Source organism: Amia ocellicauda, chromosome 1 (assembly GCF_036373705.1).
Source record: "Amia ocellicauda isolate fAmiCal2 chromosome 1, fAmiCal2.hap1, whole genome shotgun sequence".
NCBI lineage: Eukaryota > Metazoa > Chordata > Actinopteri > Amiiformes > Amiidae > Amia > Amia ocellicauda.
In genome coordinates, this window is record NC_089850.1 from 47,522,917 (window position 1) to 47,544,632 (window position 21,716).

At 39.2% G+C, this 21,716-nt stretch overlaps 1 protein-coding gene across 2 annotated transcripts in view; it reads left to right on the top strand.

Annotated features, from left to right (window-relative positions):
* The first annotated feature begins 1,722 nt into the window (after positions 1-1,722).
* The window catches only part of LOC136751951 (centrosomal protein of 85 kDa-like), a 46,073-nt gene continuing 26,079 nt past the window's right edge, over positions 1,723-21,716 (top strand). The window contains exons 1-2 of one of the 2 annotated variants that reach the window (XM_066707664.1): positions 1,723-1,856; positions 18,599-18,760. In XM_066707664.1, coding sequence (XP_066563761.1) covers positions 1,844-1,856; positions 18,599-18,760 — 175 coding nt within the window. In that variant the 5' untranslated portion in view covers positions 1,723-1,843. Of the gene's footprint in view, positions 1,857-13,872; positions 14,412-18,598; positions 18,761-21,716 lie in introns of those variants that run through there. The other variant, XM_066707663.1, reaches the window with a different exon arrangement.

Sequence of the window (21,716 nt, forward strand, 5' to 3'; positions counted from 1 at the left end):
CATATGTCTTTATGTTTTGCAGACTTAACTTGTTCATTAGTGTTTCTCTTCATTAATCTCAGAATTATGTATTGTATTCAACTTGGATTTCTGTTTATATTCAGGACATCCCATTTCCTTTCTTAGGGTAAGTATGATGTATATTTTTCAGAGGGTAAAAAGTGTACAGCCATATACATTTACATGCTCTTAATGTAGTTGTAAATATAATTTGCCATGTCCAAACAGAGTGAGTGATCTCCAACGATAGAAGTTTAGTTGGGATGACAGTGAGGTCAAATGCTCCTGAATGCAGATATATTGTCAAACCTGTGATACTTGAGAAGCAGGTTTCCTTTACCAAAACAGCCTCTCTGGGACACGTTCAGGCAGATGTAGCACAGCTTTACTCCCCACGGATAGAAAGAGTGAGGCAAGACTGATTGTGTTTAGCACATAATGTGTAATAACCTGCAGTAGAAATCAAAAAGTATACCTTGCCTGGACCAAGCAGTGGGGTCCCAAAAATGTTATTGACATACAACTAGCAAAGAAAGAAATAAGGGGTCAATTTATAGTATGCTTTGTTAACTGCTGCAAAAATACATATAATAACAGATGTTTAGATGTAATTTTATTGCCATCTTTACTCATTTAATATTTGACAGCGATTCAACAATATTCATCAGACTGACTGAATTTCCGAATAACATGATTTTAATAGAAGGAGTGCACACGTGTGTGTGTGTGTGTGTGTGTGTGTGCAATTGCTACTGTTTGAAAAATGAGGAAGTACCTGATAAATGTGACTCATACGTGATCCTGCTGTCTGTCGTTATGAGGGTTATACAGCGTTTCCACATTACCAATGTCAATTAAGTACTTCAATTCTAAAATCCATCCGAGTTCAAAACCTGAAGCTCTCATGCCTGACTAATTAACTTCTCGCACCCCTGTCTAGGCCTGTGTTTCATCTTGTTGGCAATGAGAATGGGCCGGTGGTGGGTGGCTACTGGAAATGCACGGACTAGGTTAGCTGAAGCCTTAGGGCAGTCTGGGATGTGTACTGGGCAGACACTTAATAAACTGTGTCCCGGTCCAGACTAGGATTATTGAGTGCTAACCTTAAAGGGGTGTGTGTCTGTTCAGTCAGGGATTTAACGAAGTATCCTGCTGAGGGCTCTATAATAAAGTACCTTCCAGGCAACAAAAACAGGAGGCAGACGCAGCTCGGCCAGATGGTAAAGTGCTCTTGAGCAGCTTGAATAGAGTGTGGAGGCAGCCATCTCAGGTCTCTGAAGCTGTCGATGGGTTTGGAACATCTAAAGAGCCTTTTTGGAGCAATAGTTCACTTTGAGTAAATTGCTCACTATATTTATTTATCCCCCACACTGCCAATACTTAATTATAAGTTGAAGGGTATGATTTGGTGGGAGTAATGCATCTCTACTGCCAGATGAAGAATGGTATTACATTGTGAGAGCATTCCCACAACTAACTGCCCATTGAGAACATTGAGTTAATCAGTGGTGTCTGTAATTTGTACACAAAAGCAGTAGCATGCGTTAGTGTTGATGATCATTCTTAACAATTTTCTGGTGTTTTAAACCAGAACCAGAAGTTGGCCTTTAAAATACTGGTTTGTGTTTTATGAAATTTTAGATTCAAGAGCTATGCAATCCCACCTCCTGAAAAGAAGTAGCAGCAAGTCAAATGAAGGTTTATCGGCTATCTGAATTTGAACTGAACAGTCTCTGTCTTTCACATTTTAAAAGTGGAGGTGGTTGGGTGAAATTGAGTTCCTGTTAACTCAGAACAGCCACCACTTCCTGACTGCGCTTCTGCATTACTAGCTGAGGAGCTGATGAAGACAACACGTAAGTAATCAACTGAATTTCTCACAAGATTTTAAAGCTTTTTTATTGGAATTGGGTGATTGTTTTATTTTGAGCGAATTTGCCTGATGAGTGTATATTTGGCCTCAATATTTTGAAAGAAAGCCTGCGTCGTTTTTATTACACTAGTGGTTATATTTAAAACTATTTATATATCTATAGATATTGAATCTGCTGAATTCAACTTGTTTTATGTTATTGTATGTGATTAACTCATATTTTGTGATATTGCTTCCAAAATTAAAAGCTACATTAGTAATCCTTTGTATTACAACTTGAAGAAATACATATGTTTCATGCATTTGAGGTTTGGAGCAGGAGTGTAGAAAATAAGGTCAAATGTAAGGGTTTTTATAAAGTAATTTGGCAAATCAAATATATGTGGAGTTATCTTTTCTGGTATAGCATCTCTGAGTGCTACTAAGGGTCTGTAAAACAGAGAGGGATTGGACAGTATGTGTATGTGTGTTTTGGTCAGCCAAAGTTAATTGATTTCCTGGCAGTGCGACAGGAAATGGGGGCAGGGTGTGCAGCAACTTGCCTGCCTGCAGGGAGCTGATAAGATGCATAAAAACAGTGATTGTGAAATGTTGCCGCCAAAAACAATGCACATGTTCGAGTCTGGAAATGATTCTTGCAGTGCATACTTGTGCTATGAACTAACATGGAAACAAAACAGCAGGTAAAAACTGAACTGTGACAGTCGACCGTGGGATGGCACAAACTTTCTGTTCCACTGACAGGAAGTGTTTTGGATGATGTTCTCTTGTTTTGCAGTTTGTGTCCTTGTTATCAGGGCAAAAAGCCAAAATAAGGCTTGGGCCAAAAATTGGGTAATGTACCAAGATATTTAGAGAACAATTGTTGCCATGTTTACAGAAGTTTACATCAGAAATGTCTATTTTTCCACTGTAGAAACAGTGGGAGAGATGCAGCAGGTAGCCATATTAAAATGATTGGCCGTGAGATGACACTGTACATAATGACAGATTCACTGCACCCGTGCTCCCACTGTCGAGTAATTAACTAGAGGAGCACAGTTACGTTCAGTTTATACAGTCTCCATTTACTAAGCAGACAACTGGTGTATCCTTGTTGCCTCTAAATATATTCTTTCAACAAAAAGTGCTTTTCTTGTGACATTAATGAGTAGTTTATATGAAGACCAAAAACAAAAATGGTAATTCAAAGAATATGGGAATATAAAGAAAAAACTACTAGAACTTTAAACTGAAGCAATGCTTAAATAACAGATCACACACTGTAGTGGATTCAAAGCTCTGTAAATCCGGCATAAGTAAGCAAACTTTAAAACATGTCCAGAATTGCCAAGTATTGCACTCAATTGCCTCAGATCTGTGGAGCAGGACGGCTGCAGCAGCGTCATGCAGTGCCAGTGTGTTCAGCAGAGCCCGAGTGCAGTCAGAAAGACATCTGTTTAATGTTTAAAGAGGCAGACTGAAGTAACAGAAAACATACGTTTAAACAACTTAGTGGAGGCGACTTAAAATGCCTCTCACAAGCCTGCAGCAAAGCTCCCAACACCCAGCCCCTCCTTGGTGTTGGGCTTTAACAAGAGGATATTGATTTCGTCACTTTGGCTCCACTGTTTGGAAATGTCTTATTAATTGACCTGTGAGGGGACAAATAATTACATAAATAAAATAATGAATTGCACTTTCCAGCTTTTTACTGTGGTTGTTAACTTTGGGTTTGTTTATAGTGTAAAGCGTATTGACAAGTCTAGGCATGCAAATGCTCCACATAACCTAATATTGTTATTGCTGAGATGTCGTTTTGTGCTTTCCTTGGAGAAGGTAAATTAAATCAACATGAATTATAAATGCTAGAGACAAACATTTCTCTGGGTGAATTCACATTGTTTTGGAAGCACAAATCACACAAATGGAGCTTCTCCTCATGTTATACAAGGCGGCTAAGGACTGCACACTCCTTACAACGAGGGACAGAAATGCCTCTTGTTCCAATAGCAAAGTTTTCAACTCAAACCTTTCCAAAAATGCAAAAATGCATTGATGAATGTTAAAACCAGTATTTCAGTTAAATCTACTTTAAAAGATCTAAGCAAAGTATAGCCCTGTTGACAAATACCTTGCATATTCTGCTGTAATTTCCACCATTGTTGTAACATGAGGTAGTTATTGTCTGCTGTGTGATCTGGCCCTGGATGCAGACTCAAGCCCCACTCCCTGCTGCCTGCGTTGTGAGGTCATCCTTTTCAGAGCCAAACTACTTCAATCGCCGGGGATGAATTAAAATTATTAACACTTATTGCTGTTGATTTAAAACCCAGACATCATCAATGACATCATCAACACCTTTAACAATGCAACCTCGAGAATGGACTATATATTAAATGGAGTTTAAAACCGAAGTTTGTGAGGAAGACAACCTCCAATCATGCTTCACTCAAGGTCAACCAATCAGATACACCCTCACATCATAAATGCCATGTAACAAGTTCCTTTCCCCTGCGTCAGTAGCTCGCTCCAATAGCACCGCAACGACTCTCTCTCTTGCTAAAACTCATAACAACATCCTTCAGCCTCCCAGTCTCCACCTTAGCAACATCTCCACCATGCATGACCTGGCCATCGTTCCCTCAGCCAAATGGGTTAAGGCCAAAATAACTCCATTACGTCAATCGCTACTTACTTCTCCACCTTCATCTATAGGAGGTTGTCTGAACTACTGAACTTTAGTTATTAGTAAAATGTATTTGATGTTCTGGCAATTTACTGTATACGTGTTTAATTAAACAGACTGGGAACCTTTTTTTTTAACACTACAGACAGAATGTTTAAAAGATATACATATAAAAAGGTATGTTTATTAAAGCCACTAAAATATATAATACTTAATTATAATTATCTAGTTTCTCATAATTTACACATCCCTGTCTGCTGAAGAAGAGATTCATTCATCTGTAGTTTTGTTTGATTTCTAAATATGGGTCTGTGTGAAGCTATCCATTTTGAGCAGAGTAGATAATGAGAGACTCTATGTAGGTTTTTGAAAGGGCTGTAAGTAATTAAAACATTGTAATGCAGCATAAGGACAAGTAAAATCACTAGTTTTGATATAGCTATATAAAAAAAAAACTGAAATTCAGTTTTACTGCACAGTACACTGTGGTATTCAACTTGTGAGTTCAAATCCATAAAAAATGTGATCTAATGCAGAAAGACATTGCCACTGCATTCACCAATACATTAGCTTCAATGTTATGTATACTCTACAATTCCAGTCCATTGACTGTGCCTTTCATTCCGTCTTATCCGCTTATATCTAACAGTTGTAATGTAGGCCTCATGTAATAAGAAACAAATTTATGTAGTCATGTCTGCCGGCATTGACGACCGCACATTACAGAGCCATCACAGTTTGCTTTAATTACTTCACTAATTTTGTACAGGCCTGGAAAATGATTTAATTATTATTATTATTATTATTATTATTATTATTATTATTATTATTATTATTATTATTATTATTAATAATAATAATAATAATAATAATAATAATAATATAAAAAACTCAAATTCGCCCCCATTTTGCTCATAATAATCAGTGACGAAGGAAGTTGAGGTATTTTCTTATTCAACTCCTTAACTCTATTCTCTCACTTTCCTTGGTAGGAAACGCAATTATTCAAATTGCTATCAAAGCCCCCAGCATGGCAATCCGTTCCACGAGCTGAGATATGACACATCCAATTGTCAGATGCAGTACATTATCCATTGCCACCCATACTTTAAATTCAGTGAGTCAGCCTCTACAACACCCTGGTAGTTAACACAAAATAAACATCATATATTTCTTAGAAACTGCTCTGCTAGTTTACAAGTATAGGATCGAACCATGAGCAGTTTCTGCTTTGAGCTGATTGGAAGAGAACAGCTGGAAGGCAGTGAGTTTTACAGCATCTATGCCAATAATAGATAAGAGCAGTCCCATCAAGTAAAACATCCTGCAATATATTAATGTGAACAGAGCACTGGTTTGTTTTTATCTTACAAAATCTTTTAATCGAAGATCCCAGAAGACTCAAAAATGATGAGATGATTGACTCAATGTTAATGCAACAGAAGAGCAACCCATCAATAAAATACTTTTAGTTTTAAATTGGAGTTTTATCTTAGTCAACAAAACCAGACATGGATCTGTGGAAATATGAAGAGCACAGAATACAATTATTCAGATCTTAAGACGCTTTAAGCAAAATATCCTATACATCAAATGTAAAGATTTGTGCCCCACCACACAAAAACAGAGAGCTCTGCAGTTCTGTAATTGCTGCTTTGTCTTGACCATAATTATAGGATGTCTGAGGTTTTCAGCTTGGTTTTGAATAATTAAAGATCTACAGTATATTTGCCTGCAGTACAGTTCATTTGTTCAAGAGGCCAGTCACATCGTGCCCCTCTGATGCCAACCATTCAGGACAGCAATTATAGATCAGATGCCAGGGCACTGCTGGGAGGAGCCCAGGAGGAGAAACTTTTTGAGGGGAAATTCACTGTCGTTTGAAAAGTTATTTATTTATGCTGCATTAGCTTCTCTGGAGTTTCACAGAGTTGTCTAAAATGGAAATTTAACCTGTGGTTGCCCTCTCAGCCAAGGTGAGTGAAAAATGCCCCTGGCAATTATAAAAACATGCATATTGTCACTCTTTTGGTTCTCTGTTTCCCCACTCTGAACAAAGCCATTTTCACTGAGCTAGCCAGTTTCCAGCTCCAACGCAGACTTACCCACACAGACTTGTATCCTAGCAGTAAGACGTGCCACTGTGACAAGCTGTAATGAACTGGAATTTCACATAGATGAAAGATTTACTAAGCAGCGCTATGTCAAGTGCAGAGTCGATTTAATAGAGAAAAAGGTTTACTAATCCGATTAAGTGATATGTATATATATAGTTGTTTACTTCTCCGGACATTCAGTTGCATCAGCAGTTATGCAATAGTATGAATGTCATGAACATAAAGTAAAATGTCATCACTTCAAACAAAATAGATCTATCAGTGTCAGACAAATGACAACAACAGATATGTATCATACAAATAACATTTATTTTCTTCCTGACTTAAATAGTTACCAGTATTTAAACTTAGTAGCTTTGATTGATTTTCCTCTGCATGCTTTTCTTTCCAGGGTCAGAATCCTACAGAAAACAGTGTTCTGGACTGTATAAGGATTTAGCACACTAAGCATAGGTATTTATATCTACATCTATATCTATATATACATATATATATATATATATATATATATATATATATATATATATCTCTATCTATATATATATATATATATATATATATATATATATATATATATATATATATATAATATATTTCAATACATGAAAAGTGCTGAACCAAATAAAACACAATTCAGAGCTGCTTGTGCAGTTGAGAACTTCTACAAGTGCACTGTGACTGTGTACTTTAATGTACCATATATTGACGTCCCTCATTAGACTTTGGACATTACATTTGGACTGTCATTGCAGGATTTGACTAGAAAGGGACTCAATCAAGAAAATGTGTTTCCCTGCACATGTTTGTACAGAATTATAGTGTTACATTGATTCTGTTATGTTCTTGCCCATTGCAATGACTTGATTTTCTATGGTTACAGTGTGTTATTTTTGTCTTATTGTAATAATGGTTGATTACCTGCACTTTTGCCTCCTTATTTGACCACCTAATTGTGTTATGTTCTGCCATAATGGATTCTCTCTACACTTCTTTAGTTAACTGGTGTCAAAAACAAAGACCGTGAAGAATTGTTATTTTTATAGGGAAAGAGGGTAAAATCCCAAACCTTGAAACAATATTTGTGCAGGCTAGAAGAGGAGTCACATGGGAATTACTGTCAGGTGGTTGGCTTTGGTGCTCCTTCTTGTCACCCCCATCTTCACTCTTTGTAACATTCTCCTTGAAGCTGTTATTTTGCCAGAGGATTCAATTCTTTCATCATTCCACTATTCTGAAGTGTGCAGTTGTGATAGATATATGATAGTAATGGAAAACAAATGTAAAAGAAATCAAGCTTCCCAGAAAAATAAGTTGAACACTGATCTAAAATACTGTATTTCATTCATAATACAGCTCTGGAAAAATTAAGAGACCACTTAACATTGATTTCTGAACTTGGAGTGGTTTCTTAATTTTCTCCAGAGGTGTATATCCATAGCTTCAAATGCTCCACCATGAAAATTTTAGAAAGCTAAGTTTATCAAATTCTCAATATACTGAAGAAACATTTAATGTCATAATAGTCATAATTTAATTTAATTTAATTTAATAGTCATAATATGAAAATAGTGGACACAAGGCATACATGCAAGATAGTGAAAGGCCTAGGCATTTTGCAAATAATATAAATATATAAGGTTCTCATTGAAAGTATTAGTTAAAAGTTAAAATAACTCAGCCCCAGTCCTAACTTAGTTTAGTCACCTGGTTTCTCTAGGCGGAAAAACTGTTCAACAATTTGAAAATATTTAATTGATAAACAGGTACAGTTAAGGAACCAATATTTGCTAAAATAAATTACTAATTGTGTAATATTGTTCCAAATGAGGGGGGTGAACATTTCTGACTTCATCTCTATATAATAATTTTCCAAGTACCTAGTAAAGATCCTCTCAATGTCCAGTCAGTCAGTGCCCCTGCAGGAGCGGTCAGGGTGCTCTGCAGAACTGGAGAACACGAGTCTGTGGTGAGAGAATGGTGAAGCTCGAAAAAACGCCAGAGACAGAGGGTTCAATTAGCAGATTGGATGCAGCAGTAACACCCAATTCTGAACTTAGAATATCAGTAATATAATTAGCTAGGTGTGATTTAGAACAAATCATTAATTTGTCGCCTTTCATATGTATTGCATAATCACCTCCTGTACTGCCTGCATTCTGTGCTCTTTCTCTCCATTATAGATGAGCTCCCTGTAGTTCAATATTTAATATAGCTGTTCTACCATTACATAAGTGTTCATCTGGCTTCTTATGTCATTGTCTTATGTCATCTAGTGTCTCCTCACTTTACTTATCTACGTTTCCAAGATTCATTCCAGCAGATCTCATTAAAGAGTCCTGCAATATTACTGAACTAAGTTCAACAATAGTGGAACAATCGCGTTTTCCCATGTACTTTTGCACTCATATCCAGTCACAATATAAGTACTGGCCTCCTTAATTAATCCTTAAGTTATGCAATAAATCAGTTAGTTCAATGAGTATTATATTATTTATCAATTATATTTTATAATTTCTGTTTATTGAAAACTGATTAACCAATAGTAGTAAATATTCTAATAGATTCTTTCAGATTGTGTTGACTAGTCTGTGACATTATATCGGCATCAGGGCCTGTATGCTATTTAAACCTGAGCAAGTACAAATGCATATGTTTGTCAGCTATTTTTTTATCATCTCTATATCACCTGCAGACTATTATTTCCACATACCATATTAGTTCCTGAAGCTATTTAATGATACAATACTTTTGTCGGCATTTAACATTTGTGAAACAATGAGCACAATTCAAAATCTGACTTCCTTTAATTTGGTAAAGGCATGCACAACTGAGAAACAAAAACAAACAAAAGGATAAATTCACTTAGTTTGCTTCCCTGTGGTGAGACAGTCAGTTCCCTGCAGGGATCTTGTAGGTTGAATTACTGAGGTCTGAACATACTGTAAATCTCATATTCCAACACTTTCTTCACAGCTGATACAGTGGGGGAAAAAAGTATTTGATCCCCTGCTGATTTTGTAAGTTTGCCCACTGACAAAGAAATGATCAGTCTATAATTTTAATGGTAGGTGTATTTTAACAGTGAGAGATAGAATAACAACAAAAAAATCCAGAAAAATGCATTTAAAAAAACGTATAAATTGATTTGCATGTTAATGAGGGAAATAAGTATTTGACCCCTTCGACTTAGTACTTGGTGGCAAAACCCTCGTTGGCACAGAGGTCACAGAGGTCAGACGTTTCTTGTAGTTGGCCACCAGGTTTGCACACATCTCAGGAGGGATTTTGTCCCACTCCTCTTTGCAGATCCTCTCCAAGTCATTAAGGTTTCGAGGCTGACGTTTGGCAACTCGAACCTTCAGCTCCCTCCACAGATTTTCTATGGGATTAAGGTCTGGAGACTGGCTAGGCCACTCCAGGACCTTAAAATGCTTCTTCTTGAGCCACTCCTTTGTTGCCTTGGCTGTGTGTTTTGGGTCATTGTCATGCTGGAATACCCATCCACGACCCATTTTCAATGCCCTGACTGAGGGAAGGAGGTTCTCACCCAAGATTTGACGGTACATGGCCCCGTCCATCGTCCCTTTGATGCGGTGCAGTTGTCCTGTCCCCTTAGCAGAAAAACACCCCCAAAGCATAATGTTTCCACCTCCATGTTTGACGGTGGGGATGGTGTTCTTGGGGTCATTCCTCCTCCTCCAAACACGGCGAGTTGAGTTGATGCCAAAGAGCTCAATTTTGGTCTCATCTGACCACAACACTTTCACCCAGTTCTCCTCTGAATCATTCAGATGTTCATTGGCAAACTTCAGACGGGCCTGTACATGTGCTTTCTTGAGCAGGGGGACCTTGCGGGCGCTGCAGGATTTCAGTCCTTCATGGCGTAGCGTGTTACCAATTGTTTTCTTGGTGACTATGGTCCCAGCTGCCTTGAGATCATTAACAAGATCCTCCCGTGTAGTTCTGGGCTGATTCCTCACCGTTCTCATGATCATTGAAACTCCACGAGGTGAGATCTTGCATGGAGCCCCAGACCGAGGGAGACTGACAGTCATTTTGTGTTTCTTCCATTTGCGAATAATCGCACCAACTGTTGTCACCTTCTCACCAAGCTGCTTGGCGATGGTCTTATAACCCATTCCAGCCTTGTGTAGGTCTACAATCTTGTCCCTGACATCCTTGGACAGCTCTTTGGTCTTGGCCATGGTGGAGAGTTTGGAATCTGATTGATTGATTGCTTCTGTGGACAGGTGTCTTTTATACAGGTAACGAGCTGAGATTAGGAGCACTCCCTTTAAGAGCTCAGCTCGTTACCTGTATAAAAGACACCCGGGAGCCAGAAATCTTGTTGATTGATAGGGGATCAAATACTTATTTCCCTCATTAATATGCAAATCAATTTATAACTTTTTTGAAATGCGTTTTTCTGGATTTTGTTTTTGTTTTTCTGTCTCTCACTGTTAAAATACACCTACCATTAAAATTATAGACTGATCATTTCTTTGTCAGTGGGCAAACGTACAAAATCAGCAGGGGATCAAATACTTTTTTCCCTCACTGTATATTGACAATCTCATTCCTATAGTGCGGAAAAGCCAAATGCGGCAGCAATGGCCTGAGGGATCTGTCTAATATAAGGATATCTTTATTGACTGAAACGTGGTACAATCAGGCTTTGTATAAAGTAATTTAATCTTAAAAAGAGAAAAATAGTGCTGAGGCAGCAAGTGAGTAGGTGAGCACTAACTCCACTGCACTGTTTGTGTCCTCTGTCAATTTTCCAGTCCTGTAGGCTGGCGCAGAGTGTGAATGACCTGCGTCGAGGAGTCTTTTACAGGAATAACAACCCTTTGTGTAAAATGAGGGGCCTTACTGCCTCGCTGCCCGATTTATCAGCTGGTGAATTTTCAAGAACTTTCTCCAGCTTGTTAGCTGTGAAGGGGTCACTTGTGAAGTGCAAAATAAAATAGCCGAGCTTAAGATCGTTGTGAAGGAAGGTAGTAGCAGAAGACAAGTACTTACACTGGAAATCTGTCTGATATTTCAAGAGGAAAAAAATACATGCTGAACTGTAAGTTAAACCTTTGTATTATTATTTTAGACAGGTCAGAAGCTGTCTTTCATATAATGATACAGTCTAAAGTCAATTAGGAACAAATAATTACTTTGCGATACAACAACTGGGCTGTTATTTGTTTTTAACACAATGGGCTTGCACATTTGCAGTCTCGCACTGACAAGAAATTCATTTAAATTGTTATCATTTGTTATCAAGTGAAGTGGTCCATGTACCTCTGAAATTAAAATGTATGAGTGTATGTGTGTGTGTGTGTATACATATATATATATATGTATGAGTGTATGTGTATGTGTGTGTGTGTGTGTGTGTGTATATACATATATATATATATATATATATATATATATATATATATATATATATATATACACACACAAATCCAGGGTCTGTCTGCATATATATATATATATACATTTAGTGTCTGTCTGCATATTTTGAAATTATATATATTTTGTGCAATATTCTATATGCACCCCCACCCTAACCAGTACATGGTAAATTAAGCATAGAATAAATAATTGGGATGCTCTGCATGCATCACACTTGGTAACAGGGGCAGTATTAAGTGCTAACCAGAAGCTCACTCATGCCATTCTTTACAAAGCCATTAAAACTGTGTCGTGGCTGGACAGTTGGCAGTCACAGTCGCTGGTGGAATCCTGCCAAGTGGCAGAACATCAAAAAGTGTAACCAGCAACTGGACATGCTGCCAACTGGCCGGTGTGCACTTGGGCAGAGCAGTTTTGGTGTTTGCTGCAGCACACTGGCCAGGCCACAGAGACCCGGGCAGCGGTGGTGATAGTGCTGATTGCAGCTGGTATTAAGCGAGTCCTTGTAAGTGCTGCTACAGGGCAGGTCCCTCAGACTCCAAAAACTGAATGGGACTTTTCCCACCAAGTAATGCGAGAGCACTGTGATCTGTTCACTGAACATAAAGGCACGGATCCGCCTCTGCGCCGGTAGAGGCCTCTGAGCTGGTAATGGAAATTTCACTGCTAATCCGATAAACTCTGCCTGGACACATCTGTGCCAAATGGGATAGTTATTTTAAAGACACAGCACAAGTGGGTAAAAATGATAAGTAACAAATAAATCACTATCCAAGGTATTGTCAGAGATGTTTTTTCTAGTCTTTTTCTCTTTCAAGATCTGTATTATTATGTCTGCGTGGCTACTTATATATAGAACTAACATACTATCATAAACACGAACATACCTGCTATTATAGTAAAGCTAGTAACCTACTAATTGTTACATACTATTTCTGATGCACACTACCCCTAACCAAAATTATACTAGCAATATGTCAATTACAAACTATGACTGATAAACCTGCATACTACCATGAAAATCAAATATATCCAGTAATATATTATGTAAAAAGTACTGTCACAGGCAGACAAATTATCTTATTTTAAATCTTTTAGATTCTAGATTTTCTAGAATAGATTTTCATGGTTGATAATGAAGTTCAGCTTTAGGCTACTGATCCAGTTAAAACTGAGATAATATCTATATTACTTCCCTTTCCTGAAATACATATTTTCACCATATAACCTTCCCTAAAATAAAACAAATGGCTTAATTTATTTTTATTTTGATAAAGCTTGATGAGTTTGGTCTCTTTAGTATTAAAAACTCGGTTACTTCAGCGTTACAACAAAGGAAACAAATCTTGCATTTAAACCATTGTCTTTCTTAAACATATTTCTAATATAACAAAACGGTTAATCTCAGATTAAAACCGTATTGATTTGCCTATACAGGAATTTTGCCACAAATATTAAAATAATAGCCTCAATGCATATATTTATTGAGGCTATTCTTTTATTATTTGTGGCAAAATTATATAGTTCTAGCATGTAGGTTAATAAGGTAGCTTTTTATATATTTACATATTTGTTCGAGGTGAGTAAACTGTATTTTAGCCCTGAAGTTGTAAAGTAAAATGAGAGAATATGTGTACGTTCATTTATAATGCGGTAAGACTGAACACCGTTATTAAAGAGACGTCACCGCCTACGTGCGCCTGCATCGACACGCACGGTTTGCGTTCTTGCGGCACAGATTTACGCAGATCTGCAGAATTCCGGCGATCCCATTGGTGGAGCAGTGCAGATCTGCGCAGCACGTAGGAAATGTGCGCTACACGACCGCGACCACGCATCAGGCGCTGCGAGGAGTCGGACAGTCCGGGTTTGCCCTCGTTTGCGTGCGTTTCCGAGCTCGGTAAGACGGTGCGCCGTGTGTGGGGCAGTCCTGCGGGAACGAAGTGACTGTGCTGCCTGGTGGCCGGGCCGGGCGGTGTCTGTCTCCGCGCAGCGGTGTGCGAGGAGGCGGCGCTCACACTGAGTTTCCCCGAGAGGAGCTGGAGCGGCTCTGAGATCCCATCCCATCCCATCCCATCCCATCCCATCCCAGCGCTGCAGCCGCGCCGGCACGAAACGCTGCCAGATTCGCCATCTCAGACCTCCAGCACCGCGGGGTTTTTACAGACGCGGTCCCGCTCGGCACCGCGAAGCATGGGCTGCACTTAGCCGCTTCCTCCCAGCTTTCCGGGGCTGCGATTTGAGTTCCTCCAGGCGTCGGAGTCGCCCTCGCCGCTAGCAGCGTCAGATATGTGGGGGAGACCCGCTCCCGACCGGGGGCACGGATTGGATAACTATAAAACCGGTAAGCACCGTCCTTTTCTACCTCATGGGACTGCGGTGTCTTAATACCGTGCACATATCGAAGATGGTGTCGGGGAGAGTAGGGTGGAAACCGTCACAAACTTAAATCTAAACCGCCGTGAATCTGAATCGGTACGAGTACAATCACACAACCGCGATTTCCAACTTTGGCTGAGGCTGAGCTCAAACGGCGCTCCTGACACTTTCCCCTTGATGATGATGATGATGATGATTGCCACGGAGCGGAGTGCGACACCGTGATAATGCTACTCACTGCACTTTAAAACCTGCCTGCATTCAAAACTTGCCTATTGTATCATGCCTGTAGGCTTCATCAGGAAGCGACTTTAACTGGCCTGCTGCGCCAGTCCGAGCCGCAGAAGACGTGCTTTATTTCAATGTAAATACTGCTCCCACGATGCGTTTGTGTAGTTGTGCCCCTGCGCAGACCTCTCTCCCTCTCTCCCTCTCTCCCCAGCGTGTCTTTGTCTTGTGCCAGCAGTGACATGCGCCTGTGTGCAGCTCATCATAAATGCTCACCACTCAAGTGTGTCTAAAATATGGTCTGTTCAGGGCTGACGCACAGGGCTATATACAGGCTATCTGTCCAGGTAGATGGGTTTTGGGGGGGATTCTCTATTTGGTGAAAGCCCAGTGTTCATGGGAAGCTGCAGAGAACAAGTGAAAGAGAAAGTGCTCTGGGCATTTTGCAGCTGAAATGGCACTCAGAAGGACAGACCGGCCTCTGTTACTTCAGTTTGACCTGTGTGTGTGTACAAAGCAGTGCTCAGGACTTGTGTATTTATATCCCACCTTGGTGTTGAGTCGCATGTGTGTGAGGAAAGCAGTGCTCAGGACTGTTATTTTCATATCCCAACTTGATGTGAATTAGACTGCTGCCAAGAGTCTCCACCACATCCCCTCATGCATGTGGTCTGAAGTGGGCCCTACCGTCCTTCAAACCTTTTTTTTTTTTTTTTTTTTCATGCAACAACTTCATGCTTTTTTGTTTTGCTTGGAAGCCACACATCACAAACGTGAACTACTGTTGTAATAATGTGTGGACTTTTAAAAGTTTATCAATTAATGCACAGTTTACAATGTGTGACTGAATATAACTGAGAGTCAAACATATTTTCTGTCTGTGCATATGAACGTGATAATGGTATACAAACTGCTTAATAAATCTTGCCTACTGTTTCCACCATTTGACTAGTTCAATTGTAGAATAAATACTCTAATTCACATTGAAATAGGTTTGAGAAATGAATCCCTGTCCTTTGATCATGTCACAACTTTACCAAATTTTCATTATTTTAGTGAACAAGACGTTAAATTCCATGGTGCTGCGTATAGTTCGCCTACAAAGTTTACTAGTTGGTTGCAAAGAGAAGGAATGCCCTTCTGGGTGTCCCTACAACAAATATCCCGTTGGGTGATTGATTGTAGTGAGTTGAGTGATTGATGAACACAAAGCAATAGAAGCAGATTGATTAACATTAGCCCTTTTAAACATGACAGGCATTTATTATTAAGTTTACAGATACCTAATTATCTACTAGATCAAGTGAACCAACCTCGCCATAAATAGAAGAATTAAAGTGTTAGAAGAGGATGTGTTCGTGCTGGCAGTGTGGAGGTTTAAAAAAGACTGTGCTTGGTTTTAAGTTAATAATGTATCACTGTTGCATAAGTCTAAGGGCAGTTTGAGTGCCTTACTGCTTTAAGACTCAACATTGTACTCCTTGCTCTTAGGATGCGGAAAAGTGGAAGTGGAAAACGTTTTGCTACATGCTTGTCCTGTAGCTTGTACTAATCAGGACACGATATTAACATTAGTAATGGCTGAAACCTTCAATTACCAATACCTACAAAATGTTCAGCCCATTCGTTACTTCTATGGCACTATTACTTTGCTTGGTATGGTATTACTATTCTTCGTTGGTATGTAGCTATAGATTGTTTGTACATGGTAATTAACTGTTAATTGTATTTGCTACCTGGGATCAAGAAAGCTTGTCTGTCTAAACCTGAGGATTATTTCTGTTCAGTAGTTGACATCTGGGAAACAGATTGGACTAAATCTTAAACAATTAATATCAAATTTGGATGTAATTGTGGAATGCAGATTTGCAAGAGCCACTTTTTGTACAATTTGCATTTAGATTTTCATTCGCAATGAAAGTAGGACTATAAAACGTTACTTTCAATAAAGTTTACGGACTCAAGTAATTGTATCGTGTATTGTGTTTTTTCAAGGAAAGCCTTCATTGATTTGAGAATGGATGCTACACAGTAAACATAATGAATTATTGTTACATATTCTCTGCACTGGATATGACCTCGATAGGCAAAGCACTGAAATTAGGCTGTGCGTGTCTCAAGTGATTAGGCTGCGAATGTAGCTTAGTCCTCTTGCCCTTAATTAGGTTGCGAAGGTAGCTTAGTCCCCTTGCCCTTAATGTCTTGAGCCTTTAGCTGTAGCCAACAGGTATCAGTCATGACCAATTAAAGATCTTGAAATGCCACACTGTTTAAACCAGCAGGGGGGATTAAAAATGCTCCGAAAGGTATGCGGTGCTGAGTGCGCACGTTCCAGCCGTGGAATGTCTTGCAGCTTATTCAGTCTTGAATCTTTAACACTCACAGCCAAAGACCTGTCCCTGCATTTCTGATCAACTGCCTTTGGAGACGTCTGGCACAAGGTGACGTCTAATTACTTGTGCTGATGGCTACTCCAGAAATGTGCGAGGAGGAGCTTGGCTTGTTTGTCTTTCTCCATGCCTGTTTGGTTTGGTAGCTAAACAGTAAGAATCTTCTGAGGAAGAAATGGGGTGAAATCCTCAGCAGCAGCACTAAAAAAGTGGTGTTGTCTTAGTTTAAAGAGATGCAGACTTTTGGTTGGACCTAATTTCACCTTTTCTTTCTTTCATTTATACGCTATACATACATTTTACATTTTAAGAGAATGGCTTCAACTGAACATGCATTGAAATGAAGAGACCATAGCTAGCAGTACTTGTGAATGAAAGCTGGATTAAGTTTTCAGATAAGGAAGTTCAAAGAGACTGTCATACCAGCACACCCCCACAGGGAATATGGTGCAGTTTACGCTGAGCTACCCAGGCTCTGTCCACTGTTGTCCACAGTCTGATTGGGCTTTGTAGACCGTATAGCCTTCTATTTAAAACATGAAGGTATTAATGTATCATTAGTAATAGATTTATACGTCACTCAATATTTAATTTGTCAGTGTGAATTAATTATGCCTCAAATAAAGATTTACGTTTAATTGTACTTTGCTTACTTGTAATGAAAAAGTGTAAACAAGATGTGACATCCATTTGGTTTTCCTGTAATATGCCTTCCCTTCTTCATTCCATGTGTCTAAACTGTCATATGTTTAATTTGAAACTTAGAGAAAAAGATAACTCATAATTATATTGTCAGAAAATCTTAAGAGAAACCAATGATTTTATAACTTGGTAATGTATGAGGAAAGTGTCTTAACTGCAGTAGCTGTACACAGGGCATGATAACTCTCATAATTATTTGAAGTGTCTCTTCTAGTTTTATTTGAAAAATAAAGCTGAATTTAAAACATTAAAAAAGGATGTTAGATTTGTTTGGTGTTGTAAAGCTTGTGGTATGGAGTCGTGTGTTATATTTGTTGTTTTGTTTGAAAGGGAAGGGTAAGAAATAACAGGATCAGTCCCCTGGAATGAAGGCCTTTTCTTGTAGCTAACCAGATGCAGTTACTTTTAAGCTCTACTTCTTTAGTTGTGGAATTAGGAGCTTTTCATTTAAAAATACTTTTACTGAGACTGGTTCATGTTGATCCTCTGGCCTGCTGGACAGTAGATGGATCATGGCTACATTGAAGTGGCTCTTTTTTCATGGCACCATTTTTGTTCTTAATGTAATTCAAGCCCTGAGATAAGAGAAGAAACAAAAATACAATTTCCAAAGTATATATACGTAGTATGGGTCTCTTGCCAAAAAAAGCAAATAAACTATACAAAGTTTAAGAACTGGAAAAGAAAAAGGTTAGAAATGCATTGGAGCTAAGCTGACTTTACCTCACAGAACCTCACCGACTGAGAGACAGTTTACTGCTTTCAGATTGATTTCAATATGGCTGCAGCGGTCTATTGCACTAACGGGCCGCTCTGTCCGTGGTTCCCTCAGGTTCTGACGCTCCGTCTCCAGGATGGGCCCCTGGGTGCGAGTCAGCGTGGCAGACCACAGCCTCCGCTGCGAGCGGCAGCAGTAACCGCGGGAGACGCCTCAGCGCCACCTCCGACAGCGGGGACACAGGGATAGGCACGTCTTGCTCAGACAGCATTGAAGGTGAGTTTCCGCAGCACGGGGTACCATGACACTGGTTCTACAGCCTCAACTTACATGAGGCTATTTCTTTAAAAAGCACATGTCCTTATTTCATGGATTACATGGTGTTTCTTTGCTATATTATGTTCCGGAGCTCTGATCAATTATAAATCTGCGCTGACTTTGACACAACAGGAAGGCTTGCATTCCTGAACTCTGAACTCTGAACTCTGAACTCTGTCATGTTATGTCACATACAGAGAGCAGCCTCTCCATCTGAAAGTCCCGTCTTCTTAAGGAGTGAATTTTGTGCCAGTGAAATTTTTAGTCTGTCTTTGTTGTAAAGATTAGTTCAGATTGTACAAATAGATAGCATTTTGTTTTATTGTTTTTAATTTAAAATCCACCCATCAATTCCGGAAGTGTTTTGGGTATGCTGAGCCTTTTGTCAGGTTACTATGATTGTATATTACACTTCTGAAACCTGAGAGTCATTAGTTTGGAGCGCTGTGTGAGGAATCTCTCGTCCTGTGGTCAAGTATTAAATTGTCGGTCAACTCCTGGCACTTATCACACATATTGTTACGCCCTGGTATTCAGACACTGGTAAAAGATTGTGACAAGAAGGCAGTGTAGGAGCAGCTCTACACACTATTGATCCTTCTCTGCTGAGTGCCAGGGTGAGTGACCCACAGGCTACTTAAAATACCCTCAGTGAGACAGATATAGGATTGTCCTGAACATGCTTAGGATAGCATTGGAAATGGATATCTTAGATATGTTCCAAGATGCGTGTTTCTGTCATTAGGAAGTGGAGAGGGGGCTTCTGTGAGAGGCATAAGTTGCCATGAAAGACTTCATATCAATGCTGTTTCAGTGTTTCTCTGTTAATCTTATCATTGACTAGCTGGGTACATTGGACTAAGTACAACACTCAAATGAACAAACAAACCATTAAACCAGTGAAAACAGTGGCCTGTACTCTTAACATGCAGCCACACTACGCAGAAGTGAGTTTATATTATTGATTTCAAGAGTCTCAGAAGCCAGCTACTGCCATGAAAGCCACAGTGTAATATAGATAGTTATTCAAATACAAGGTGGTCCGATGTGGGTCATGAAGGTCAGTGTCCAGTATTGGATGACCAGCTCTCTTATTCCATCAAAAAGATAAATGGCATTAAAGATTAAAGATCTGCTTGAGTGTAGGGTGTTCATATTGACTTAATCACATGTGGATAGCTGCTTTTTTAGTATGAATTTTCAGTCAGGAGCTGTCATTTCAACGAAGGCATGATGAATGACATTTAAAATGTACTCTGTTGTTCTTTGTCTTACGCACCACAGGATTTGTGGAGCATTCACAAACATTAGATGAAGCCTCAGTAGTTGCCTGTGGCTACTCTATAGTGGAGCCATTACTCTTAATTGGTACCAGGCCAGATGTCGGGTCTCACTCCCGTGTTCTGGCTTGACAGGCTGTAGGAAAGGTTGAAGCCAGAACAGCTGCTTCTGCGAACCTGGCCCCGTGGCTTTGCCCATTTCAAAGGGCCTTTTCAATTTGCAAAAGTGAATAATTAATGTATTTCCATTCCATAAATGTTTGTGCCACCTGTTATCTGCTCCAGTCCCTCATTCTGTGGCGCTTACTGATCCTCATTGGTGAGGGAAACAAAAATAACTGCCTTTATTCACAACAGAGCCACGCACATTGATTGTCATACGCAGAGACACCCTTCAGCATCTACATGCACACATTAGTGTCGTGTCAAGTAAACTGCAGGAACAAGAGCAGTGATCGAGCCCGTGTGGCTTCTGAACTCCTGCAGTGGTGCTGATTGGAAGATGAGCTGTTGTTTCCATACTGACCACCAGATCTTATGGCAGCTTTTAGCAGTCTGTGAATTGGGCTTAATATCAGGCTGTGGTGCAAAGTGGTTTGTAATCACTGCTGTATTGCATCTCAGCTTTGCCAGCTTGTTAGAAGAAGAAATGTTTGCAGTCTTGTGTTTCTCATTGTGGATGTACAGCATTTTCTTTTCTCTTTAAACTGCAGTTCGTCTCTTGGATACAATGTAATAGCTGTTCTTTCTCAGAAAATAATTCAGCAATTATAAAATGTGTCCATATGCTTTATGACCCTCTTTAAAGGACTATAGCAATGAATCCTGTTTCCTTGGGATCCCAACCACACAACCTGGGGTTATCTATGCTGTCTTGGCGCCCCCCCCCCCCAAATCTTATTCTAGTGCTGAATTCTCTGGGATTTTGCAGACTTTAATCCTCCACATGAAAGGAATCGTGCTATTCCTGGAGCTGCTGCATAATCACTGTGTCAAACCTGCACTTTACAATTGGCTTATCGTCCGTGCTGCCTTCCTCTTATATTTATATTAATATAATCCTGTAACAACTAAATTCAATTAAGATAGTTCTGAATCTCCATTTTTCTTTTTGTCATTACACCGAAAAGGCACATATTATGTTGCTGTTTTTATGTAAATTTCCATAAGCAAGCCTATAGCTTTTTAAACTCTGCTAAAAATGTATGAAACCTGAATGTCAGTTTAGGATGTATTAACCAAAACCCCCCCCCAGTAGTTTCGTAAATTCTTATTATTTGTCTTTTTCTGGTTTAATGTGGGGTTTAAATAGTGATTCATCTGAAGCGTCTTTCATAATTAGACAGTGACCTCCTTTTAGTCTGTTAGAAAGTATATGGATGTGCCTCGGGACATTCTCGAATTGAGGTCATTTGCTTTTTTCTGTCATTTTCTCTTTGATTTGAGCATGGTGGGTTACAGCTCGCAGCACTACAGAGGAGATTACACAGTGCTTAGAACAATCATAAGCACAATCACTCTTCTGGACCCACTCTAGTATGTATATAATGTAAAACTATTGCAATTTATTACAAGGTTTATTGTCCGCTATGTTTATATTATTGTTCTTATGACTTAATCTCCCAACAAATTAC